General features: G+C 47.0%; 3 protein-coding genes across 10 annotated transcripts in view; 2 read left to right on the top strand and 1 right to left on the bottom strand.

The window, feature by feature from the left end:
* Window positions 1-20,939, top strand: part of LOC128253598 (protein split ends) — a 53,640-nt gene extending 32,701 nt beyond the window's left edge. For 2 of the 6 annotated variants that reach the window (XM_052982110.1, XM_052982114.1), the window contains 10 exons: window positions 1,402-2,756; window positions 2,822-3,799; window positions 3,889-4,724; window positions 4,858-16,993; window positions 17,054-17,160; window positions 17,364-17,444; window positions 17,581-17,776; window positions 17,843-18,142; window positions 18,216-18,535; window positions 18,621-20,939. In XM_052982110.1, the coding sequence (XP_052838070.1) occupies window positions 1,402-2,756; window positions 2,822-3,799; window positions 3,889-4,724; window positions 4,858-16,993; window positions 17,054-17,160; window positions 17,364-17,444; window positions 17,581-17,776; window positions 17,843-18,142; window positions 18,216-18,535; window positions 18,621-18,908 (16,597 nt within the window). In that variant the 3' untranslated portion in view covers window positions 18,909-20,939. Of the gene's footprint in view, window positions 1-474; window positions 1,072-1,401; window positions 2,757-2,821; window positions 3,800-3,888; window positions 4,725-4,857; window positions 16,994-17,053; window positions 17,161-17,363; window positions 17,445-17,580; window positions 17,777-17,842; window positions 18,143-18,215; window positions 18,536-18,620 lie in introns of those variants that run through there. The other 4 variants (XM_052982111.1, XM_052982116.1, XM_052982113.1 and 1 more) reach the window with 4 other exon arrangements.
* Window positions 20,940-21,614: 675 nt separating this feature from the next.
* LOC128253620 (39S ribosomal protein L10, mitochondrial) lies at window positions 21,615-22,718 on the top strand. Its single transcript, XM_052982184.1, has 2 exons — window positions 21,615-21,743; window positions 21,837-22,718. Exons 1-2 carry the CDS (start codon window positions 21,725-21,727, stop codon window positions 22,571-22,573), a joined length of 756 nt encoding a protein of 251 aa, XP_052838144.1. The 5' UTR covers window positions 21,615-21,724; the 3' UTR covers window positions 22,574-22,718.
* Window positions 22,688-24,751, bottom strand: LOC128253619 (homeobox protein Mohawk). 3 transcript variants are annotated; one of them, XM_052982183.1, is made up of 4 exons: window positions 24,623-24,751; window positions 23,840-23,889; window positions 23,086-23,766; window positions 22,688-23,026 (listed from the first exon to the last, which is right to left on the bottom strand). In XM_052982183.1, exons 2-4 carry the CDS (start codon window positions 23,881-23,883, stop codon window positions 22,843-22,845), a joined length of 909 nt encoding a protein of 302 aa, XP_052838143.1. In that variant the 5' UTR covers window positions 23,884-23,889; window positions 24,623-24,751; the 3' UTR covers window positions 22,688-22,842. The 3 variants fall into 3 exon arrangements, with proteins under 3 accessions (XP_052838143.1, XP_052838142.1, XP_052838140.1); XM_052982182.1 differs by having other exon boundaries at window positions 23,840-23,905; window positions 24,623-24,718; XM_052982180.1 differs by lacking the exon at window positions 24,623-24,751 and having other exon boundaries at window positions 23,840-24,612.
* Window positions 24,752-26,637: the final 1,886 nt, after the last annotated feature.

Here is a 26,637-nt window from a genome sequence, read left to right as displayed (position 1 = left end):
ATTTACTTTTTTTTTACAAAGGATGTGTAGGGTTTTGTTTATACAATTATTAATAATTATAAATATAGGTAATACAAATACAAGACAAATAACACATTAAAGTAAAGCACATAAATTTCTACTATACTCAACCCTATTTAATAAAAAATGTGTTTTTTTAAATTTAACGTCTAATAAAAATAATAAAACCTTTAAAATGGTTATAAAAAAGATTAATAAACTATTCGCGTTATACTTTTTCATAAAAAAAATCGGCCTTGCGTTTGAGGAAAATTTGAAAGTAAAAACTTTTTTTTATTAATTATTTCTGAACATAACAAATTGGTTAAAACCCGTTTTTAGTTTTGGTTCGAAGTTCGAACAGCTGTCAGTGTACAACTTGGTTTCGATAGATCAGCATTATGCATAACAGTTGTTATCGAGCGCCTAACAGCACAATGTTAGCTTGCGTATTTTGCGAATATCGTCACAAAGCGAAATCGGTGATCAGAAGAAACAGAAGCAGACAAACGAATTATTAAAATAAGAAGCGAAACGCGTTGAAAAAGAACTTGCAAAAGTGGAGAATAATACAAATTTCGTACAGAAAATAAGAAACCGGTTGGGTTTTTAAAAAAAAAGCAACCAAGGCAAAAGAACGTGGCCCCGGCTTTTTCTGCATCTGTGTTTGTGCCCCTTCGTGGCAGTGGTTGTGTGAGCGAGCTCGTCTGTGTGTGAATTATTTGTTTGTGCGTCTGTGTTGCCGCGTAAACAGACGCATACGAAGAAAAGAAAGAAGAAGAAATCGGCAGATAGGGTCGTATTCTGATATTTGGGCTCCCGTTTCTTTATTTGGCCGGGTGAAATTGTTCATTAAGTGCCGATCCCACATGGTGAATAAATATCGGAAGCGAAAAAGAGAAAATTCCATAAAGTTGGTAGAACTTTACTTCTTCCGATGATATGATAGGCCCAAACAGTAGAGCGCCCGTTTCTTGGGCTGTGCAAAAAAATCGCGTCCGTGTCCAACGGCAAATGTTTACAACGACAACGCTTTTACCAGCGAAAACTGATAAATAATATTATGCGGAGGTGGGTTTATATTCTGCCATATAGTATCTGGTATAAACACTTTTCATTGTTTAGATAACTGTGATCGCAACGTGAAAAATATGTATTATATATGTATACGCTCCTAATATTTAAGAAGATTTATATAAAAAAAAATTACAAGAGTAATACCGAAAAAGCTATCTGAGAGCTACATATGTAATAATGAACAAGGTCATGTACTACCTCGTTAGGTTCGCACAAATACGAAAATAATAATTTTTATATAAACATACATATGTATGTTAGTAATACAATCCTAAACATTGCTAAAATAACTAAGGAACCTTTTTTGGATTCTTTCTATTTTAGGTCTACAGAGGAACCACCGACAAACAGCTACGAAAGGAACTACTTCGATCGCTCCAGCAGCCGCTTAGTCAGTCAATATCAGGCGAGCAATTCCAATTCTAACTCCAGTCCTTCACCCGTGAGCCCCTCCGCTTCAATTTCCGTGTCCGTATCCGCATCGGCGGCTGGAGGATCCTCCGAGAGATCGCGCAACCGAGATCGCCTGTACAGGAATGGTTCTGCTAGCGGTCACAGCGGTGGCATCAACAGCAGCGGCAACAGCAGCAACATCCACAGCAACAGCAGCAACACGACGACGACGACAGCAGCCTGCACAGCTGGAGCTGGTGGATCTGGATCGGAGGGAGCTGTGGCTGGAGGATTGGTAGGAACAGGCGCTGGGGGGGCACCGCAAGCGCTAGGCGACCGGAGCAGCAGCCACAATATCCACCAGAACCAGCAGAGCGTGCGGGTGGCACCACCTCAGTCATGGTACGAAGCCGCCGCTACTGCAACGACGGCCCAATTGAAAAGTCCTGGTGGCAGTGGCAATGCCGGCGTCTCATCAGCCAGTGGCTTTGCAATGAGCAGCTCACCGATCAACCATCATCAGCACCAGCATCTGCATCTTCAGAATCCTCAACACCCGCACTACAGCAGCAGCCCAGCGGGGGGAGCCGAAGGGTCCTGCCCGTCTCCCGCACAAGGACAGATACAGATCCAATCGCAGACCACGGCCGTGCATCGGAGCGTGGCTTATGCGGGAAGTGCTGCGGATGACTCGCTGACCACCTCGCGCAAGATGCTCCTGCACAGCAGCAAACACAATAAGCTACTTAAAGGAGCGGGAACAGCGGGCAGCGGAGGAGCACGCTCTGGTTCAGAATCGCCAGGAGGAGCTACTCCATTGAAGACGACAAGTACAATCACAAACAATAGTTTTAGTAGTAATAGTTTAAATAATACAATAGCCACAGCAGCTCCAATAATGCCCACCATAGCATCTGAAGCAACTGGAGCTGCAGGGTCGGTAGGATTAGGATCTGGAGCAGCAGCGGGAGCAGGTTCCCATCCCGGTTCTGGCTCAGCTACCAGCGGTGACATTCTAAATGTAGCCGCTGCTCTGGCCGCCGCCGTGGACAACGGGATGCCAACGCATCCGATTCGGACGCGGCACAACCTACACGGACGCAGCACAACCTCCTCCAGTCGTTCGCACTCGCGGTCGCCGAGCAGCTACAGCAGTTCGCACAGCTCCTCTTCCTCATCGCACTCCTCCTCCCACTCGCACGCGTCCAGCCCCGTCCAATCCACGGGCAATTGTGCGATGGCGGAGGGGCGTAGCGGGCGTAGTCTCCAATCCGTCGCCGTAACCAGTGAGTATATGCATACAAGTAACCGACAATGGATGCCTATTATTTACTTTATTTTAACTCCTTAGGCAACTCTTCAAATCCCAGTGGCAATGCTGGCACCGCCAGCAGCGCAGGCGGAGGCGGAGGCTGTGGCTCCAGTTCATCTTCGAGCAGTAGCTCTAGTTCCAGCGGATCCTCTTCCTGTCTGACGGCCAATCCCGTGGTGCATTCCGAAGACAATCGGCCGCTGGCGATACGTGTTCGCAACCTTCCCGCCCGTTCATCGGACACATCCCTTAAGGATGGTCTCTTCCATGAGTACAAAAAGCACGGCAAGGTCACGTGGGTCAAGGTGGTGGGGCAAAACTCAGAGCGCTATGCTTTGGTTTGTTTTAAAAAGCCGGATGACGTCGAAAAAGCGCTGGAGGTATCCCATGACAAACACTTCTTCGGCTGCAAGATTGAGGTGGAACCGTACCAGGGCTACGATGTCGAGGACAACGAGTTCCGACCCTACGAAGCCGAGCTGGATGAGTACCATCCAAAGTCTACGAGGACGCTCTTCATCGGGAACCTGGAAAAGGACATTACCGCCGGCGAGCTACGAGGGCACTTCGAGGGTTTTGGTGAGATTATAGAGATCGATATCAAAAAGCAGGGCCTGAACGCCTACGCGTTCTGTCAGTACTCGGACATTGTTTCCGTGGTGAAGGCAATGCGCAAAATGGATGGCGAGCACTTGGGCAGTAACCGCATCAAGCTGGGCTTTGGCAAATCCATGCCCACAAACTGCGTCTGGATCGATGGCGTGGCCGAGAAGGTGTCAGAGCCTTTTCTTCAGTCACAGTTCACGCGATTTGGAACTGTGACCAAAGTCAGCATCGATCGAAATAGACAGTTGGCCTTGGTTTTATACGACCAGGTGCAGAATGCCCAGGCCGCGGTAAAAGACATGCGCGGAACGATTATGCGGGGCAGGAAGCTGCAAGTGGATTTTGCGTCGAGGGAGTGTCAGGATGCTTTTTACGACAAACATGAGAAGCAGCAGCAACAACAGAGTGCTAGTAAGTTTGCTAACGAGTTTTGGAGCCCATTATATACATTTAACAGTTTCCATAATTCGTTTAACAACTAATGCAATGTTATCTTCCAGGTTCTAACTCGCGCTTTAGTCGCTATGAGTCGTCATCCTCGTCGACGCAATCCAGATCCCGCGCATCATCCTTCAGTCGCCACCAGAACAACTCAAACGACAGCTGCTCGCCCAGCAACACGCCGGGGGGATCGAACAGTGGATCCGGCATCGGAAGCAGTACAAGCAACCAAAGCACTACTGGCATCAGCGGGAGCACACAGTGCAATGCGATGCCAGCTCCCAGTTTGGCGTCCGCCATAGTAACCAGCAGTAGCAACAATTTGGGCGCGGCGCCTGCAACTGCATCCACGACCTCAATGGTGGGCTCATCCTCTAGTTTGAAGCCCGCGTCGCCGGCTGCTCTGGCGCAAAGGTATCGTTTGGCTCGAAGCGCGCGACAAACCGTCGATTTTGACTTCAACGATGTGGGTCGCCTCCGGTTTCGAAACTCTGAGGAGGTTGCAGGAGGTGCAGGAAATCCCATACATGATGAGGAAGTACGCTCCGACTCTCCGGTAATCGGTCGACTGGGTCCGGCTGTAAATTGCTTGACTGGCTCAGCAGGAGCCGGTGGGGAATCCATTGATGGAACGTTAAGCAACACCCAAGTTGGTGGAGGAGCAACTGCAGCGGCGTGTGTGGTAGCAGCATTCACAGGATCTGGCAGCAACAACCTGAGCAGGAGACGTTGCGGTAAGACACCCAAAGATTTGCACTCCGTGCACAATCAACGTTTCCATTTGGCAGAGCAACTTGAGGAATGCCCGTCCAGTGGTGATGAGGGCGTGGTCAGTCCGCGTAAGCGCATAAAAATGGATTACCACCATCACCACCATCATTCCAATGCCAGCGGGGTAAGTACACTGTTTATTTGAGTGAAGTACGGTTTTTAAAAGATATATTAACAAGTTTTAAGGCTAAAAACCGGAACAGATCTAATGGCTCTGCATTTAGGATATGCAAACTAATTCTAATTGTTTTATTCAGCTGGAGTCCACTGGCGAGCACAGTAGCATCAACAAACCCAGCACCCTCTCCCTGTCCAACTGTGATGTAATACACGATCCCCTTAACCGCAAGAGCGAAATTCGGCGGGTCTCCGAGACCCCAAGTGGTTCCCCCAGCATGAAGTTTCCCGGCCATTTGCCGTCGGCTCCACCATCCATGATGCTCACCTGCCGTCGCCCGTCCATCGATGTGGGAGCCCTGTCAGCGCTTTCTAGTTCCTCGGCTTTTCGCCACGGACTCGTGGGAGCCAGCAGTATCGATCAGCAGCACATTGTGAACGCCTCGTTGGCGGCGAAGAGGAGACGAGTGACCACTACAATGCAGCAGCCCAGCTTATCCTCAACCAGCAATAGTTCTGGTGGACCTGGTTTGGGCGGGATTAGTAGTCTCACGCCGGCGGATGACTATCATCATCATGTTTCCAGAGGCAGGGGTCATCAGCTACATTCCCATCATTCACACGAGGCCAGCGGAGGAGAAAGTGCTGATGGATCTCGTCCTGGAACGCCACTGTGTGATGAGCGACCCGAAGTGTTGCCCACAGAGCCACGACGCCTGCCCCCACCAAGAGAAAGAGCGCGGGAAAGGGTACGGGAGATTATGTGGCTACCCCTGCCAAAGTTCGGAGTGCTATTTTTCCAACAGCAGCAGTCCAGAGGAAGTGCATGCGGAACGGGAAGCAGCTTCTCACAGCAGCAATTGGGGGGAGGATCCTCCGGAGGGTTGGGAGGCTTAGGAGCTCCTTCGACCTCGTCATGTTCCCTCAGCAACTCTAGTCTAAACGCCAGCCAGGGAATGGGCTCCAGTTCTGCCTCCGCATTTCTGCCCAGCCCCTCTTCGCGATACTGGCGTTCCTCCTCGCATCACCAACACCACCAGCATAATCTTCAGCAGCAGTCGCAGCAATTGCACGGGTCGTCGTCCTCTAACTCTGGTTTGATGGCCAGTCCAGCGCGACCACGCTCACTGAGTTCCAACTCCAGTGATTCGGATGTACCTGGCCAAAATGCAGGGGGAAGTCCCTCACTGGATGAACGACTTCGTAACTTTGAGGAAAACTACGAGCGATGGTCTGGCGGAAGCAGCAGAGAACATGGTTCCGGTCACACGCCCTCTAGTGCCACGCCCTCCTGGCAGCTCTCCATGCACTTGAATTTGGGGACCGGCCTGAATTCTCATCAAGCAAGTTCGGGGTCCGGTAACAGCAACAGTTCAAGTGGAACCGTATCCAGCTCCACAAGTAATTCCCGGCATAAGTTCCTGGACATTGATGAGCTGCAACCCTCAGACATTGTTAAATCCCTGCTGGCCAAGAAAAGTATTTTTGATGACGATTTTCAGCGGTTGAAGAAAAACCAGTGGTACGATCCAGCCGGCTCCGATTTCGCATTGGGTTCGAGTTCCGCCAATGTCGTGATAGGATCTTCATTGGGACCTAGTGTATCCCGACATCCTGGCGGCCCATGCAGCGGGAACACCTCGCCAGCCTTGCCCAACCTCGCGGCAACCAAGACAACTCCTATTATTGGAAACTGTGGTGGTGTATTAGCCAACTCGGCAAGTAGCAAAACTGCTGGATTGCTCCAAAGGCTTAGCAGTTTATCACCCATGAACTCCCCTCAAGCTTCGATGTCGCCTTACAACAGTCCATCGCCCTCCCCTTCGGTGGGAGGCGCAACACCCGCGAATTTGGGACAGCTGACCAAGCCAACAGCACTGGGGGCATCGAGTGGAGGAGTCAGTGGCGCAACTACCGCCCCTTCATCCTCACCAGCTGCCAATTCGGGACCCACCAAGGGACTGCAGTACCCATTTCCCAGTCACCCACCGTTGCCAAATACCGCTGCGCCACCTCCAGCAGTGCAGCCAGCACCACCACCTCCTCCTGAAATGGCAAAACAATCAAGATCAGCTGGGCAGGCTTCTGGAAGCAATCTGACCAAAAGTTTAAGCGTGCCAGATGCTCCCCAACAGTCGCCAGCTAAAGTTCATCTTCAAAAGTCTGCCTCAGTTCCAGGGAGCAACAACGTGAGCTCTACCTGCATCTCATCCTCAGGATCAGCAATATCGTCTTTGCCTGCGTCTGCATCTGCATCTACTTCGTCATCATCGTCCAACGGTAACAGTTCCTCAGCCACAGCAGCCACACATGTACAAAAGATACCACAGCCGATCACCATTGAGGAAGAGCAGCCAAAAAAGACTGCTACGTTCTCATCCCAATCCTCAAATTCTAGTTCTAAGAAGAGCAGCAGCAGTCACGACAAGTCCCACAGCAAGCACAATAATCGATCGGACAGCGACAAGAAGAACAAAAAGTCGGAGAAAACATCATCATTCTTCGGGTCCTCCGATAAGCGAAAGAACTCGTCCACTTCGCAGTCCTCCAAGTCAGCTACTCCCCTCATTGAAGACGACTCCAGTGAGCCCGATGAGCAGTCGGAGAAATCTGAAAAAGAGCAGCGTCACGAGCGAGAGAAAAAAGAGCGTCAGGAAAAGGAAAAACGAGAAAAGGATATACGTAAACAACTTGAGCGCGAGGAAAAGGAGCGGAAGGCCCTGCACGAGGAAAAGGAGAGGGAGGATCGTAAGGCCAAAGAGGAAAAAGAAAAGGAACGGGAGAGAAAAGTCCAAGACGATCGGGAAAAGAAGGAACGAGAAGAGCGAGAGCTTAGAGAAAGAGAACAGCGCGAAAAAGAGCAAAAAGGAAAGGAGATCAGAGAAAAAGATCTGCGTGAAAAGGAGCAGAGAGAGCTGGAACTTCGAGAAAAAGAGGTGAGGGAAAAGGAGCTCCACCGAGAGAAAGAGCATCGAGAAAGAGAGCAGCGAGAAAAGGAACAAACTCGACGCGCCGTGGATGCCGATCAAGAAGCTCGTATGGGCAGGATGCGCGAGCTCTCCTCGTACCACAAGAGCAAAGTGGAGGCGACCTCCGAAGCCAGCAGCTTTTACTCCCATACCAACAACACGCCCTTAACCGCCTCCAGCGATTGTCAGCACAACAAGGAAAACTCTGGGGAAGCCACTGCTCTCGCTACTCCAACTGCTGTTGCTCCGATTCAATCAGACAACGCCTCTAAAGATCGCTCGCGGAAGCTATCCAGAAATTCTCCCGTGCGCCTCCAAAAGCGCCGCCTCAGCTCACAAGAAAGCAACCATAGTGCCGGAGGTGGCGGAGCATGTGCAGGGTCCAGTCATCAGAATCAACATGACGATTATGTGAAGCGCATACGCATGGAGAACTCCCAGAATACATCAAATCACAATAGTAGCGACCGCCGGGACTCCAAGGACCACAAGAGCAGTAGTTCCAAGGAGGAGAAAATTAGTAGTTCACACAACTCTAAGTCACATGGTAGTGGGGGAAGTTCATCCTTATCGTCCAAGCATCATCGTCGGGATAAGCATCACTTGAAGAGCAGTGTTAGCTCCACAGAAACGAACCCATCCATGGAGCTTATGGTGGATCCAAATTCCCAAGCCAAGCAGCAAATAAATACAAGTGAGGAGGAGCAGCATCCTCAACCTAAAAGAGAGAAGGATAAGGAGCACTCCAGTAGTCACCATCATGGCAGTAGTACATCCTCCAGGCACAAAAGTAAAAGGGATCATCATCACCATCGTGACAAGAAGCGACATTCTGTGGCGGAATCCACTAACACAGATGAAGAGCATACACCACAGCAGCATAATCCTCTCAGGAGGACCTCTGCGGCAGGAAGCGGATCCGCTGGAGAACTCAGCTCAGCAGCGACCAACACCTCAAGTGGAAAGCCCAATCATCATCATTACAGGCGAAGTGTCGAGCGGAAATGCTCTAGGGGATCCGATGAAGGTCATCACTCTTCGTCGAAATCGCTCCGCGCCAAACTGATGATGTTGAGCTCCGCAGACTCTGACGACACCGATGATGCCTCCAAAAAGCACTCCATCTTTGACATCCCTGACGATTGTCCAAATGTGTCAATGTACGATAAAGTAAAAGCCAGGAGCTGCAAGAATATGCAACGTCAGGCGGAGGAAAAGAAGATCAAGGCCAAATTCTCGCAGCTAAAGCAGTCTCGTGCCAAGAAGAAGCGCTCAACCAGCTATGATGGAGACTCGGACACGGAGTTTGAGGATCGTCACCATCGAAATAGTGGCAGCAGCAGTTTCCATGGCCGTTATGCTGGACTGTCCAGCAGCGATGACGATGATGATGAGGAGCGCCACCAGCGACGAATTTTCTCCGATTCGGATGCAGAGCTTGAAAATCAGGACCACCAGGGAGCCAGCTCCATGCCAGATGCTAACAGGGTGCATCAGATGCACCAGAATCTGAGAAGACTGTGTGATGGTGATGATAGTTCCGAAGATGAGATTAAAAGAAATGTTATGAAGCACAGCCATCTCGGAAAGAGGAACTCGCACTCCACCAGGATTGCCTCCGATTCTGAGTCACAGTCCCAGCCTACTCCTGATTTGGCGATAAAGCAAGAGCAGCCCGCAGCTCCCGCCCAAGAAATCAAGCAAGAGCATATTTCCGACAGCGAACAGAAGTTTAAGTCCCGTCACGATTCGAATTCCTCGATGGAGGAGCGTAAGATGAAGCCGGAAAGGGACATAAAGAAGGAGTATGGAGATTTCTACAATTCAGCGTACGCATATTCTGATTCTGGAAAGCTCAAGGATTACTCTCCAGAAAGTCGTAAAAAGCACAAGAAGAGCAAGAGGCGGCTCAAGTCTTCTTCCACAGTGGAGACATCGGCTCCACCCACTCCTCTTTTGGTTACTCCATCGACGCCATCCATATTTGACGTCCATTCATCCTCCGAGTGCAAGACAAAGTTTGGTAGTTTTGATGATCTCAAAACTGAAAGTGCTTCGCTTCCGTTAGAGATTCTAGCCAGTGATAGAAGAAAGCACAAGGAGCGGAAGGAAAAGAAACGCGAGAAACTGAGGAATATGGCAGATACCAATAACAGCACCACCGTAAGCGCCACTAATATATCTACCACCAATGATATAAGCTTAGAGAAATTGTCCAAGGAAGAGCGTCATCGCTTGAAGAAGTCAAAGAAATCGAAAAGCTTGGATACCTCCTCTTCTACGAGAGCATTCAACTCGGGTGGAGTCCATCCTACTGCTTTGCCCCTGTCTGCAACGCCATCTTCGGCGGCTGCGATAGTCACACCATCGAAGAGGGGAGAAGATAAAATGGAGTTCATCTTTGGCATAATTTCTGATGAGGAAGAATCCCAGTTTCCCGATGAGCAAGGAGAAAGCATAAAGGATATTACAGCAAGCTGTGTGTCTACAACGGGTCCCATTGTGTCCGCTGCTTTGCAAACCTACAAACAGGAGCTTTCCACACCCACCAGCAAGAGTCAGGAAGCATGTATTCAACTGCCTGTGCAGGAGGATGAGCTTCAGCAACCACAGCAGCCGGAAAGAATTCGCCAGGCGGTAAGCACTTGCTCATCTTCCCATGCCGATAGAGAGAGACACCGGAAGGAAAAGCGCGAGAAGAAGCGGCGCGAAAAATCTCAACGAGAGCAACAACATCAAGCACAGCAACATTCCACCAAAGCTGCAACTAAAATGGAGGATGATAACAGTGTGGATATGGATGAAGCAGGAAGAGCTCTAGAGGCACAACTAATGATTGACTTTGATAGCAAGACGATGCCAGATGAACCAACTCCCTCAACAGCCACCACTTACAGATCCGATATGGCAGATGTGTTTCGATTCTCTGACAACGAAGACAACAACTCGGTGGAGATGGTTAAACAGGGTACCAAACCGGAACAGCCAGAGCAGCATAAGAGCAAGGACAAAAAGAAGAAGAAGAAGCGATCCAAAGAGGAAAAGCAGGAGAAATTGCTGCAACAGCAGCATCGCAGGGAATCCTTGGGAAGTGTGGCTCCTACTTCATCCGCACCTCCTACTCCTGGAAAGCTGACTGTCAACGTTCAAGTTGCTAGCAAGCATGCAGAAGATCAGATGGACGCCAAGCATGCTTCATCGCCACCGCTTTGCAAACCATCTCCAAGCTTGCCTTGCCTTATAGGTGACGATGACGAAGATGTTTTGCCTACTCCAAAGCCGAAACCAACAACACCCACGAGACCTGGAAGTGATAGCCTGACTCCATCGCGGGAGAAGCCACGCCTGATAAGTCCAATACCTAAAACTCCAACTATAGCCAACAGTTCCATGCTGTCCACTCAGTCTGCAGAGACTCCGGTGAGCAGTGGAGCTGGTGTGAGTACCTCCTCTGCTTTGGCCACAACGCCCACATCCTCGATAGTAGCAGGAGCCAGTGCAGCGGCAGAAGCCAGTGCAGCAGCAGGAGCAAGTGGAGCCACAGAAGGTGTTGAAACTTCGCCTACCAGCGCCTCAGCTCAAAGCAAGAAAAAGGAGATCTTTATACCCGGTTTCGATGGCCAGCTGGATGACAGAATTAGTGAATCAGCCGTGCAATCTATCTCAGTAGAGTTTAATTCCTCATCTCTTCTCGATACATTGGCAGATGAGCCCAAAATACCGGTGGCATCGCCTCCAGGTGCTGCTAAACCTTTGGATAAGTTAGAGGATACCAAGTCTCGCGTGACTATTTCGCAGGAGGAGACGGAGAGTGCCGTATCCGCTCTCCTGGGTGAAAGTTTTGGCACTTCCTCCACTGCGGATTACTCACTTGATGGCATGGATGAAATGAATTCAGTAAATGAGATGGAAACTCCCGCTTTAGTGGTAGCAGAACCCGATGAAGAGGCGGCTTTAGCCGCCAAGGCCATAGAGGCAGCTGTGGAGCCTGCAGCAAACTTGGAGGAACCAGAAGTGGAACCTGAGCGACAACCAGAGTCCGAAGCTGAACCGGAACCTGAACCAGTCGTTGGGGTCTTGGATCCCGATGAAATCAACAAGGCGGTACAAAGTTTGCGGCACGAGGATATGATGGACATCAAGGCTGATACTCCGCAATCAGAGAGAGATCTGCAAATTGATACAGACACTGAAGAAAATCCCGACGAGGCGGATAGCAGTGGACCTAGTCTAAAGATTGATGAAACTGTTCAGAGCTCCTCGTCGCCGGAGAAGTCCATCAGCAATAGCTCTGTGAGAGAACCGCCAAAGGTGGAGTCTAAACCCAAGGCAAGCAAGGACACCACACCCCAACTTTCGGTGATTACCAAGTTGCCATCCTTGGAGCCACAGAAACCACAGCCGGCCACGCCCGTGAAGATTGAACCACCAACTATCAGTAAGCTCCAACAGCCTTTGGTGCAGCCTGTGCACACCGTGTTACCTGCTCCGCATTCAGCTGGAAGCGGCATAAATCCAACCCCCGTCATCAACCTGGATCTTTCCAATGTGATGAGCAACTGCTCCAACTCCAGCACCGCTTCTACAACAGCTTCAACTTCAGCTTCCCTCTCATTTGGAAGTCCAACTCCCAGTCAGAATATCATGCCACAAGCTTCGACTCCCAAGCAGTCTCCGCTTACACCACATCAAACACTGCGGACGCAATCCCTGATTATGCAACCACCAACGATATCCATACCAGAGCCGACACCCCACTTTGTGGTGCCCCAAATGGTGTTGTCTCCGCATCAGCAACAGCAGTCCCATCATCCCCAGCAGCCTGGAGCTTACATGGTTGCGATCAGAGCTCCATCTCCCCACAGTCCGATCCTTTCACCAGGACGTGGTGGAGGCCAAAATCGCCTGGTCGGTCAGCTGAGTCCCGTTGGTCGACCTGCTGCAACTCAACCGTTACCTCAGCAACAGGTTCAACAGACACAGCAGCAACATGCATTGTTGACCAGTCCGCAAGGTAATAGCATGAGTCCTTTAGCAAGTCCCACAACGAGAGTGGTGGCCGCCAACAACTCACCTACAACCAGCAAACCAAACAGTTACCAGCCCAGAACCCAACAGCAACAACAACAGCAGGTATCACAGCAACAGTCGCCCAAATCCACAACTGAGTTGCAAACGTCACCGCAACTATTGGCAATTCCCCTGCAAAAAATGCCAGCGATACCTGTGCCACATCATCCAACGATCATCAGCAAAGTGGTCACTGTGCAGCCACAACAGGCCACTCAGTCACATGTGGCCAGCTCTCCTCCATTGGGCTGCCTGCCGCCTCACAAGAACCTCCATGTAAATGCCCAGCAGCAACATCATCAGGCCCAGCAGCAGCAACATTCGCCGCAGATGATGGCCAAGATGTCTGCACACCAGCAACATCAACACATGCAGCAGTTCATGCATCAGCAGATAATGCAGCGACAGCAACAACAGCATATGCAGCAGCAACAACTGCATGGTCAGTCGCAACAATTGACGCCAGGTCAACAACATCAAATGCAACAACAGCATCAGGCACAACAACAATTAAACCAGCAACATCAGGCTCAGCAGCACCATCAAACACAGCAGCAACATCAGGCCCAACAGCAACATTTGAACCAGCAGCATCAGGCCCAACAACAGTTGAATCAACAGCATCAGGCACAACAGCAACATCAGGCACAGCAGCATCATCAGGCTCAGCAGCAGTTAAATCAACAACAGCAGCAATTGCAGCATATACAAAAAGTGCAACAACAGATCCATGCTCCCCTGCAGCAAACGTCGGCCCAAGGAGCCACCCACATGGGATCTTCTCCGTCAATGTTTGCATCACAGCAACATCATGCGCAGCTTCCACCACGAGGTGTGCATCAGCAGCAACATCCGCAACAGCTGTCAAGCAGTCCACCCTGCAAAACAAATACTTTGGGACAAATTGGCCAAGTGCCGACTGCAGCAATTTTGACAAGAGTTGGACCCCAAGCACAGCTACACCCACAGCAACAACCGCAACAGCAACCACCACCACTGTTAGCTCACCATCAGCAGCAACAGTTGTCTTCGCCAGGAGGCAATCTGCCTCATCAAACGCCACTCAATGTGATCCAGAATGCCCCAAAATTAATTGTGCAACAGCATATTGTACCTCCACCAAATCAAGTGGTTTCACCACCAGCTTCCACAGCAAATGCCATTCACTGTCCCACAAGCCAGTGCAAGGAAAGTCCAGCTTCTGGTCAGATGGAACCGTCACCATCTATGACAGTCCTCAAAACATCGGAAAGTGTTTCGGTAATTCGTACACCCACTCCCACCACCAGTTCGGCCGTACAATCACCGAAGACGGGATCCTCCCTGCTTACGGAGGAGAATCTGATCAAGATCTCGCAGCCCAAGCAGGATGAGCTTATCGAACAGGATTCCAAGGAAGTAGACAGCGATTACTGGTCAGCTAAGGAGGTGAATATTGACAGTGTGATTAAGAAGCTAGATACTCCACTGCCTAGTAAAGACGAAAAGCGCCCAGTGGATATACAAAAAGTTGCACTGGCTTCTATCCCCAATTCGCAGCCTGCGGATAATTATATTGTCCAGGAAGCTTCCCTTCCTACTCCTTCTGTGAGTGTAAACAGCTCAAATGATCACGACACAGAGGATGAGACAGAGACCAGACAATTGCCTCCATCAAAGCCAGCCACACCAACTGTGGGTAGACCACCGGGAAGAGGAGGTACCGCCAAGCGAGGACGACAACCGAGGGGAGCGAAGAAGCAAGGAGGCTTCCCTCTAAACTCAGTAATAGCAGCCCCTGGAGCGGATTCTGGACTGGTATTGCAGCCAGGTGATAATGGAGTGCAAACCAGGCTGAGAAAACCAGTTACAGCTCCTGTGACCAGAGGCAGGAAAGGACGACCTCCGAGGAGTCTGCTATTACAGCAACACCAACTCGAGCAGCAGCAGCTCGATATTCAGCGAAAGGCACTGGAAATGGTTACAGTACCAACACCTACGGTTACGCAACCAGCAGTTCCCACTCCTCCCAATCCTGTGCTCACAGCTGCCGAAAAGAAGGCCAGAAATCAGGCTCTGACTCAGGTGCAAGTCCAACACCAAGCCGCAAGTGAAGGAACCAGTCAGGATATCTATGAATTTCATGAGGACGCGGGTGAAGAGCCCAAAGGAAAGGCTAACTCAAGTGTTGCGCCACCTGCAGACGACCAAAGACCACGCCTCATTCTCACCATCAACAAAACGCAACCCTCGATTAAGAACAGCAGTGAAATGGAGCAGCCTATGCATCAACACCAAAATCAACCGGAACTTGCTGCACAAATCGATCCAATTGGAGGAGACAACTCCGACTCCAACTCCAACACACGCAAGTCACGCCGTCTGCAGGAGAAGGAGGATCGCAGCACAGTGGACGATATTATCGAAGACGTGGTGCGAAATACCAACACACCAACTGGAGTAGGACAACAGTTGCCGAAAGGCGCCCAAACTCCACCACGACGCTCTGGCAGAAATGCGCAGGCCAGGAAGACAGATGCAGTACATCCCGCCAATGCAGTGGGGCGCCCAAGGCGATCCAAGGACCGGAAGACCATTGGCGAACCGCCAGCGAGCTTGATGGAGGAGGTAATCGCTCCAAATCAAATTACTGCTCCATCTACTCCCACACCTGTACTCCAGCCACTCACTGATCAAGTTCAAGTGCAGCCCCATATGCCACCCTTGGATAATAAAGATGTTGAACCAGTTCAAGCTATGGCTACAGCTGATCCTACACCTGTGAGCGTCACCGTTCCCGTTCCTGTACCTATGCCTGCAATGGCCGCTCCCAAGCCTACAATGCCACAACATCCCAAAAAGAAGGCCATTGCGGCAGCGGAGATTGAATCCTATCAGGCCATCAATTCGTCCATTCCCAGCGGGGGACTGCCAATGCATCAGACAGCCGCTCCTGCTACTCAAAAGATCACCGGTGGGGCTGCGGATGCGGTCAGCAAGGCTCTAGTTGACCCTGTCACTGGAGTAATTACCGCTGGCATGCCCCAAGGCAAAGAGGGCAATCTTCCAGCAGCTACCGCTGCTGCTCCTGCCAACAGCAGCAATGAAGCTGGCTCACCTGATCCTCCCTCCCAGCAGCAGCAGCCACAGAATCAGCAGAAAGCAAATCAGCAGATTAGTTCCACTGTGATTGCATCTAGTGCACCGACCCCGATTACAGCATTGGGAAAACCCGTGCAGCTCGAGTCCGCGGCAGCAGCTGCTCTGCTCAACAAGCCTGTGAGTGTACTGGTAAAAGGAAACCCCAGTCCGTTGGTGGTTCAGCAGCAACAAATGCCACAGATGGTGGCTCCGCCAAAACAACCTATCGTATTGCAGCAGAATCCCCTGCCCACTGTCCCGCACCACGCGCAGCACAGCAATGTGCGGCCACCTCAACCACTCAAGGCTCACGTGCTGAACAGGGAAAAGAATCTTCAGCAGCAACTGACGCCCACAAAGCAACAGGTACCCCAGCCCCCGCAGCAGCAACAGCAACCACATTCAGGTCACATGGTGCTCGCAGACGCCGCGGTAAATCAACAACTATTGCAGCCCCAGATCATTGCACGTCACCTACAGCAGCAGCAGCATCTGCTGGTCAATGTGCCGCCACCAGCAGCGCACTCACCGAGGCTTCCGGGACAGCAGCAACAGTTGGGGCCAGGAGCCAACGTAAATCCTCAGCAGCAGCAGCAGCAGCAACAACAACAAACTCTGGTAATCAAGCAGGCAACTTCAGCAGCGACGCCGCAGATATTGCATGTGGTAAGCTCCAAGGCTTCGGTGGTGACCCAACCGCAACAGCAGCAACAACCACAGCCCACTTCGTCAGCAGGAGCTCATTTGCAGCTGGGCAAGCCCAACTTTGGCTACGCAGCTTCTGTTTTGCCACCAACTTCGTCTACAGCCGTGCAGCAACAACAACAGCTGTTTAAGCAAGCCAATCAGCAGAAGGGAGTTCCGATGCAGCTGGCTCCACACGGCATGATATTGCCCACCCATCCTGGAATGATATTGCAGCAGAAACCGCCAGTTCATCTGCAGCCACAGCAGCATCAATTGACTTCTTCGCCGCCGCCCGGTAAGCAGAACCCCGTTGTGCACAGTCTACAGGCTGGACAGATCATGCCGGGAAGTTTGGGCAGTCCACCGCCGGTGTCAGCTGCAGTGCTGAAATCCGCCCAAAAGCAGGTCAACTCCTCCGCAGCAGCAGTTGGTAAGTTAACGATGCCTTGTAGCATACCCAATATCCTAGGTAACTTTCATATCTTTTCAGGGATGCGCACAGCCATTCCGAACATCAGTCCACAGGGCCAGCCGAGGGTATCGCCATTGGTTTTACCACCCGGAATGGCCGGAGTGCCGCCCTTCGATGCCAGCCTGGTAAGTCTTGAACAGTTATATAAATTGTACTTAATTATAATTTGACCAACAGTTTTTTTAAAGCATATAATTTTAAATTTATTTTTTAGTTATTTTTATATGTTAACTTTGTTTTAAGATCTAAGCTTTTAGGAATAAAACTCTTTTTCATTTACTAACCACCAACTAATTTTACTATTTAAAACTGCTAACAATGGATGCAGCATGACTTGGGCGCTTATGTCAGTGGACGGCGAACCCAGAGTCCGCCTCCAGCTCATCAGCAGGCATCGCCTATAACACCGGTAATGCTCAAGTTTTACTTGCGGAGCTTTCAAGTAGCGTAACCAAATTAATTCCCAGTCTGCAGCCATATAGAAATAAGCATTTAAATTAAACTTTGGTTAATCAATAAATTTGTTGTCTATTATCTATTGTTAGAATGATTCCACGTATAGAGGAGTAGCTGCATCCAGGGACTTTATGCTCTACCAGCATCATTTAATGCGAGGTGGAGACTACGAAGACAAGATTAGCAACAGTCCGCCCTTAGAGTTACGACGCCCTGGCAGTGGACCTCCAAGAACCATCGCAGTGCCACACAGCTTGCAAAGTCCTCAGGATCGCACCGCAGCTGGTAAGAGCTAAAAATCTTATGTCGATTAATAGCAAGTCCGATTAACTAAATCCTCTTCCTTCACAGACTCACCGCAAATGGCGCAGGTCTATGTGCACAACGCGCGCATTCCACCAGCCCATTTCAGCGAAATAGCTTCAAGAGGCTTCTATGAGGGTGGTGGCTTACAGCTAGAACCGCCGCCAGCCCATCGGCCGACTGCATCAATTACCGTGGTAGTCCCACCACAAATGCCTGCCGTCTCGACCGGAAGTCCGTTCATCGGACGCGATGGCAGCGTGCAGCCGGGAAGCCACCATCACTCAGGCAAGGCAATGGAAATTCAGCTTGATGAGATGGACCGCTTATCCATGATCGCAGCTGTCGGTGAGTGTCAAGTGGCTTTAAACCATAACATTATAACCTAATAGCTAACGATGCTCTTCCTTTGCAATTGCAGTTAAACAACAGCAGGATCATCTACCACCTGCTCTACACGCTGGCATGGAATTGGCCGCCCATCAAGTACCGCCAGCCATGGCTCCGCCACCGGGTGATTCGCTGGTCACACTGCTGCAACGCTATCCAGTGATGTGGCAGGGTTTACTGGCCCTGAAAACCGACCAGGCCGCCGTCCAGATGCACTTTGTGCACGGAAATCCGAATGTGGCAAGAGCCTCGCTTCCAAGTTTGGTGGAGACCAACACGCCGTTGCTGAGGATTGCGCAGAGAATGCGTCTGGAGCAGACACAGCTGGAAGGAGTCGCCAAGAAGATGCAGGTATGTTAGAAGATAATACGATTTCATGATATCATATAATTTTTGATACCTAATATAATATAATACTATCCCATAAAATCTACAGGTGGACAAAGAGCATTGCATGCTTTTGGCCTTGCCATGCGGAAGAGATCACGCCGATGTGCTGCAGCATTCGAGGAATCTCCAGACCGGATTCATCACATACCTACAACAAAAAATGGCCGCCGGCATTGTGAACATACCTATTCCGGGCAGTGAGCAGGCTGCCTATGTGGTGCACATCTTTCCGGCTTGCGATTTTGCTAACGAGAACCTGGACCGTGCCGCTCCAGATCTCAAGAATCGCGTGGCCGAGTTAGCGCACCTTCTGATTGTCATAGCCACTGTCTAATCACAGAACAGGCCAATAACTGGAAAATAAAAAAACAAACGGAAGTGACGCCCTAAACTAAAACCGGATGCTAAACTCTACAGGCAAATACATTCACTAAAATGAAAAAGAAACAAACAAACATAAAAAAGTTACGCTCTTCTAGTATATTAAGTAATTTTAAATAGCGATTAAACAAGCAAAAGTTTAAAAAAGCAAAGTAAAACAAAACAAAACAAAAATAACTTAAAGAGCAGTAACATGCCAACTTTATTGAATAAATAAATGCAAGAAAAGCAAAAGAACATTGAGGCCAAGCTCACATCTAAAACGAGATCCCTAAGAGACTCAAACAAAGCGAAATAAATCCCTTCAGATCCCGACACTTTGAAATCAGAAGCAAACCGATAAATATTTGTCTGAATGAATAATTTAACTCTCCCTAATTTAAACCCTTTAACAAAAGCTTGCAAAGTATCGTTAAGTTTGATCTCAAGAAAGAAAGTTTTATTTTTGCTTAATTTAAAATGAAAAAAACACGTAAAACATGAAAAAATCTACACATACACATTGAAAGAAATGTTAAACAAAGCTTAAAAACATATTAACTGTTTACTGTACTATGCATACTACTACCCATACATAATATTGATATCCGATCATATTCCTAACCCGATTAAGTTTTGATTGGTTAATAACTTTCGACTTACTCGGTGGGAAAGTCACTGCTCCGCGTTATACAAAGTTTTCGCCTCCGAACAACCAACCGTTTAATTTTCAAACAACCGGTTCCTTGGCTCTATGGAATGCCTGCCTATAAAAATATATAGAAAACGGGGCCTCACATAGACCCAAAGAACTTCATATGAGTGTGGGGTGTCGCCCATGCACAATTAGGTTTAGTGATACGCCCAGAGGCTTTTCCTACGATTACATACACACGTATACATTATGCATTACATTATCTAGACGCTTATTTAATAATAATCAATATTTAAGCCAAATACTTTAAAGCTTAGACACGTTTCGCTTCGTTTCGTGTTGTAACTTTCGCTCTGCACCAGAGTTCCATTTTCTCAAAATTTCCTGCAAAGAAAGGGCTTCCGACTCAACGCTGTTGGTCTTTTTGTTTGTTGTCTCCGATCTTCTGTTTCTGACTACCTTATCTTATTTTTTATTTTTTAACCACCACTGCCACAAAACTAAAGCCGAAAATCACTGGTCTAAATCTAACTAAAGGCGTTCCGATCTCCACCCAATTGTTAGTTTTTGCGCGCGAAACTTTGTAGAATGTTGGGTAGTTTCAGGACCCCTTATACCATTATGCTGACACCCTACAAGAAACATAAACATACCCTCACAATATGATACAATAACCTATATATGTAGTACCCTCTCTGTACACTCCTTTAACTTAAACGTAAGTTTTCACAACCACTTGTAAATTATGTGACCGACAAAATAATACAAAAAAAAAAAAAAAAGAAAAAAGATAAAACTCGAGTAAAAGAAAGAAAAGAAACTGTAAAATATTTAAATTATTTAGACTAACAAGTATGAAATGTAAATACAGTTTAATTAGTGTTTAGCGCGTATTTAGTTGTATGTTTTAAAACTAAACTAAAGAGAAACTGTACATTATATAACACAATTAACGATACGAGAACACAAGAGATCAGATCTGCAAGAGGTCGCCCAGAAACATAAACCGATACAGAAAAAATTAAAAATAGAAGAAAACAAGTAAAAAAGAAAACATTTTTCAAGTTGAAACAGATGAAGCGCTGTTAAACATATGTTAATGTATAAGTTGTAAGTTTTAAGAGACTTTTTAGTTATTTCCTAAGTTACTTTGAAGAAACCGATTAAATTACAATTATTTCTTACACTTGGTTTCGTTTTAATTTCCGCCACTCCCAGATTTTATAAATTTTTCGTCCCGTAAAACCAAATTGAACCCCATAGCGAAATGCAACTTATACATACATATATACATTATATATATAGATGTTAATGTTATAAATGTAATTAAATAAATTCTATACCTATGCAGTCGTTTTGGGTGTTCTTGGTTCTCAATCTTTGGTCCAGGTCTGAAAATATTAGAAGATCCAGGGGATATGTTGATTTTTAAAATTACGTCTGAATTTAAAAGTATTAAAAGCATCTGAAGGAACCTCCAAATAAAATAAAAAAAAATCCAAAAACAAATACGTTGCACCTGACCAACAGTATTCCATGAACAGGGTAAAGTTTATTTAAATCTTTATAGACTTCCCTCAATAGTGCCTTAAGTGGTCGGTCCCAAACAATCAAACCTTCTCTCTTTCTTATTGATCCCGGCTCGACCAAACTTTCATCTGAATTTGTTTACACAACACATTCAGCTATATTAATACAACCTACTTTTCAGAAATCGTGCAACAATTTGCCTGCTAGCTTTAGCCGTGAAAAAAGGGCAATTCGTAATTCCATTCCGGATATTTTATAAATATTTGTATTGGTGCATCCCAGATCTGTCCTCGACGATGGTGCCGGAATCCAAAGCCCTGATCAGTTTAGTTCAAAGTTCGAAATTGAAAACCGTGGATTTCGTAACGGCTATGATAATTCATCGTTATCCTAACATTTATGTTCCCGCAGCGCTGCGGGAGAGGGAAGCAGAGTAGAGATGGAAAAACATCGATGTTGCCTTGTCAAACATCGGTAAAAACGATGTTTCTAAAGCATCGATGACACCTGCGTGTTTGATCGAGCTGGTTCGATTGTCAAACGGAACCGGCGAAACGAACCGGGAAAACAGCTGTCAAAAATAGAAAAAGGAGCATTACGGCATAATGAGTCTAATACAAAAAAGTGAGTGGCCCCGTTTTTAATACATATTCTGTTTTCTTTTGTTGTGTAACTACATGCACGTTCACTGATTTATGCATTCTTGAATGGTTCCAGTCCTTCCCCTGACTAGAGGCAGCACTCCGGCGCTGCAGTTCGTCCGCTTCAGGGGTAAGATTAACATCCAGCGCCCCAAGGAGCCACACTACGAACGTGCCCGCGTCGTCGCCGTTACCCAGCCAAAGTACCCAGAGCCTCCAAAAGCGAGAAGCTGCTTTAAGTCACGTGCGGAGCGTACGCAGCAGCAGATTGAGAACCCCTACAACGAGATCATCGCACGCGAGGTGCGCAACTGGCTGGACCACTCCCGGCTGGTTGCCATCTTTCACCTGAACTCCATCACCGCCGACGAGATCTTTCGCGTTCGTGTCCAACTGCACAAGCAGAACCTGCACCTCAAGTCCTATGGCCGCAAGATCATCGGCCAAGCGGTGGAGGGCACTCGCTACGAAGCCATCCTGCCACTTTTCCACTCCAACCACTGCATCGTCTTCTCCCCTGACCATCAAAGGATCGGTAGCTTGCTGAGGATCACCCGGAAGGTACCGCAAATGGTCCTGCTGGGAGGCATCGTGGAGGAGACCCTCCTCAGCAGGAACGAGCTGATGGCCTACGCCCAGATGCCCGGCCTGCAGGCGGTGCAGGCGCAACTCGTTCAGACCATCAACCAGGCAGCTGGCCAACTCGTCCAGCAATTGCAGGCGCATCAGAACAGCTTCGTTCAGATCCTTGATGTCCATGCCAAGAGTAAAGGTGAAGCCAAGGAAACTACGCCGGAGGAGAAGTCGAAATGAAACCAAGTTTGTTTAAAAGCAAGATAATTATTGTCTTTCACACTAAACTAGCTGCTAAACATTTGTTGACTATTTGGCGCAATCTGGCTTTCACTTTCATGTTTGTTTGACCGATTTAAAAATGCTATCTAAAATTTATTCAAAAGTTTCTTAATTTAAGTATTAAAAAATAAGTTAAAAAATGAAAACCAAAAGAAGCCAACGGGCCCTTAAACTTCTGCTGGAATGATGGCGTCAGTTGTCCACCACGGAGTCTTCGGTGGCGCTTCCTAGGAGCTGATCGTGGAGTGTTGCCAGCGCTGCCTACAGTTAAAGGCGAGGTTAGCCAAGGCCTCCGCGGCGTCCAGTTCGTCTCTGTGATGGAGGATCCAGCGATCACCGAGAGCCACCGCCGTGGCATCGGTCGAGAAGATCACTTGGTTATGGGATTGGCCGCAACTGCTGCTTTTCTGCCTAAAATTAAGAGGATTTATCCATCACGGCAAAACGCGTCAGCACCAGGCCGTATTTACCTGCTCGTATTCCACTCAATGTGATAGTTATTTCTGTCCGGTGTGAATTTAGCAGCACTTTCCAGCCACTTGTTGAGTTGAGTAGCCGGTTGAATGACTTCATCGGCCGTGGAAGTATCGCGTAGATACTTCTCCATCATCTGGTGCTTGTACTTGGTCCTGCTTATCTGCACAGTGGGCAACATCGGTATCCGATGGGGCAAGTCCGCAGATTCCACATAGAAATTCGGCTGGTACGGGGTTGTGGAGTCATTATTGGCATTCCCATCGCTGGCGGTGCTGTGGCTGGAAAACTCGTCATCATCATCGCCTTCGTCATCCTCCGCAGGACACGAGCGCATCTCCTCCTCCCAAATACTATCCTCCGACGAGATGCTGAACTGCTCAACGTTTCCCCTCGCATTATGGTTGTAGTTCTTGATCAAATGACCCCAGGACTTCTTCGCCTTCTCTCGCTCTGAGTTCTTCAGCTTTCTGCGCCAGTTCGCGAACCAATTGCAGATCTGGGTGTAAGTCAGTCCAGTCTCAGCAGCAAGCAGCTTTTTCTCCTCCCTGCTGGGATACGGATTCTCCCGGCGACGGATCAGCCAATCCTTAAGCATCCTCTTGATGTCGGGCGTAAACAAGCGTTTGATGGCTCGCGTTGGTGTCTGCAGCTCGTCCTCCGGTGGCCAGGCGCGTCTGAAAGAGTACACAAGAACAATGTAAAAAATCAAACCAGGTAAGTGCTCAGCTATTTCCAAAAATATCCAACCTGCTGTGCCGTCGGTTTCTCTTCGGCCGCGTTGTCTTCTCCATGTCGTTCTGAAAACAAAGAGAACTGCACGCCATGGCTCATCGCTATCTTTTTAAAAATGTAATTTCAAAACTTAAGGTGGGTGGCGCTATTTCTGTCCAACGGATTTGTATCATGTTTTTTGGCTCTGTTGCTGTTTTCTTTATTTTCCTCGATTCGACGAAAAAAATAGTTTCGCTTTGTCACTTATAGAGAGCGACAGATCGAGAAAATGAATTGGATTTTAAAAATCAAGAGAGAATTTTCTCTCTCGAAACAGATGTAAAAATCTGTTAATGGACTTGCTTTTCCTACTACCACTGCGCATACTTAAAATCCATGCCAAGGTGTGTGACAAAGTTAATGATTTTTGGTTTCAATTGAAAAATCCTTCTATAAATTTTTTAAATTCTTTTGTTTTCGATGTTCGAACATTACGTATAGATATACAGATTTATACACGATTTTGTTAATGTGACACTTTTTAGCGACAAGTTAAATACTTTTTGATCATGACCCTTGAATGACTCTTTCAGTTTCTATTCTGTATAAAATTGGTAAAAGTCCAATTACTCAGAAGTGCATCACTTTTGTTGACATTTTTAGCCAATTGTGGTAACGTTAATTATATAATTCAAATCTAAATCTCTTGATACTTTTTGAATTTGTATTAAAAATAGTATTGGTTTTAAACTCGCCGAGAACCTATGCCATTTGGCTCCTGCTTAAATCACAAGTTTCAAAAAATATATCTTCACCCACCTGTATTTGGCTTATATTTTCTGATAATGTTTCGTTTTATTTCAGTATTTTGAAACCAACGAGTACTTGTGCTTCGTTCGACGTTCTGTGACAAACTGAACTCAGAGAAAAGTTTTTTAAACAGCCCGAAGAGGCAACGAAGACCACTTTATCATACGAGTTGGGAACTTTTAATCTATTTACAAAATACAACTTTATATGTGTGTTTATTTTAAAACGATCGCAGTGCTTTTCGTCGTGGGAAATCGGTGAGAATCTGAGTTAATCGCGCTCTGCTGATTGCGAATTACTTTCACTCTTGATTTTCTGAGGTGCGACTGCGTTGGTCGGCGGCTATTAAAGGAAAAATTAAAGAAAATATAAATAAATCATAATTTATTTAATTGGAGATCCGGCAACCCCTTTGCGTGTCTTTTAAAACGACATTTTTATGCCGATCTGGCTGCATGTCCATCTGGGGGGCGGGGCTTTGTATTCAGCCTGCTGTAGTTTTCCTGTGGAATTAAGTTTCGAGTTACCAGCTATAACTAGCAACGGATTAAGTTTGCCTGGTATCTGAACTCAGAAAATCTAGCAATTTGACTGAGAAAAATGATAAGAAATGTTTTGAAAATTTAAATTTCATAAAACCAACCAGAAAAACAAATAACGACCCAATATTTTCAAACAAAATTTAAATGCAGTTTTGTAGAGGCTTAAGCTACAAGACTGTATAGATATACCAATTTGACATCAGATCCCTGAAAGAAAAGTTATGGATTTAAAACTGCAGGTTTTTGGTAATTTTTCTGCACAGACGATTTTTTCGGAGATTATGAAAGGGGTAACATCACAAAATATGCAAAAAATCGGCCCGAAATTACAAACCAAGTTTTAAACGCAGATTTTTAGAGAACTAAGCCACAGGACTTTAAAGATATACCACTTTGAAATTGGATGCTTAAATAAAAAGTTATGGGCTTAGAACTGTGGGTTTTTGGTCACATTTCGGTAATGCTATTTTTCAGAAATGAATTAAGAAGTTGTATCGTAAAAATAGCAACCCAATATTTTCAAACAAAATTTAAATGCAGATTTTTGGAGGCTTGAGCCACAAGACTGTAGAGATATACCAATTTGACACCAGATACCTAAAAGAAAAGTTGTGGATTTAAAACTGCAGGTTTTTGGTCATTTTTCTGCACAGACGATTTTTTCGAAGATTATGAAAGGGGTAACATCACAAAATATGCAAAAAATCGGCCCGAAATTACAAACCAAGTTTTAAACGCAGATTTTTAGAGAACTAAGCCACAGGACTTTAAAGATATACCACTTTAAAATTGGATGCTTAAATAAAAAGATATGTGCTTAGAACTGTGGGTTTTTGGTCACATTTCGGTAATGCTATTTTTCAGAAATGAATTAAGAAGTTGTATCGTAAAAATAGCAACCCAATATTTTCAAACAAAATTTAAATGCAGTTTTGTAGAGGCTTAAGCTACCAGACCGTTGAGATATACTAATTTGACATCAGATACCTCAAAGAAAAGTTATGGATTTAAGACTGCAGGTTTTTGGTCATCTTTCTGCACAGACGATTTTTTCGGAGATTATAAAAGGGGTAACATCACAAAATATGAAAAAAATCGTCCCGAAATTACAAACCAAGTTTTAAACGCAGATTTTTAGAGAACTAAGCCACAGGACTTTAAAGATATACCACTTCGAAATTGGATGCTTGAATAAAAAGTTATGGGCTTAGAACTGTGGGTTTCTGGTCGCATTTCTGCAATGCTATTTTTCATAAATTAATTAAGAAGTTGTATCGTAAAAATAACAACCCAATATTTTCAAACAAAATTTAAATGCAGCTTTGTAGAGGCTTAAGCTACAAGACTGTAGAGATATACCAATTTGACATCAGATGACTGAAAGAAAAGTTATGGATTTAAAACTGCAGGTTTTTGGTCATTTTTCTGCACAGACGATTTTTTCGGAGATTATGAAAGGGGTAACATCACAAAATATGAAAA

Source organism: Drosophila gunungcola (assembly GCF_025200985.1).
Source record: "Drosophila gunungcola strain Sukarami chromosome 2L unlocalized genomic scaffold, Dgunungcola_SK_2 000110F, whole genome shotgun sequence".
NCBI classification, from domain to species: domain Eukaryota; kingdom Metazoa; phylum Arthropoda; class Insecta; order Diptera; family Drosophilidae; genus Drosophila; species Drosophila gunungcola.
The sequence above is the reverse complement of the archived record's forward strand: the minus strand, read 5'-3'. Positions and strand labels throughout refer to the sequence as shown.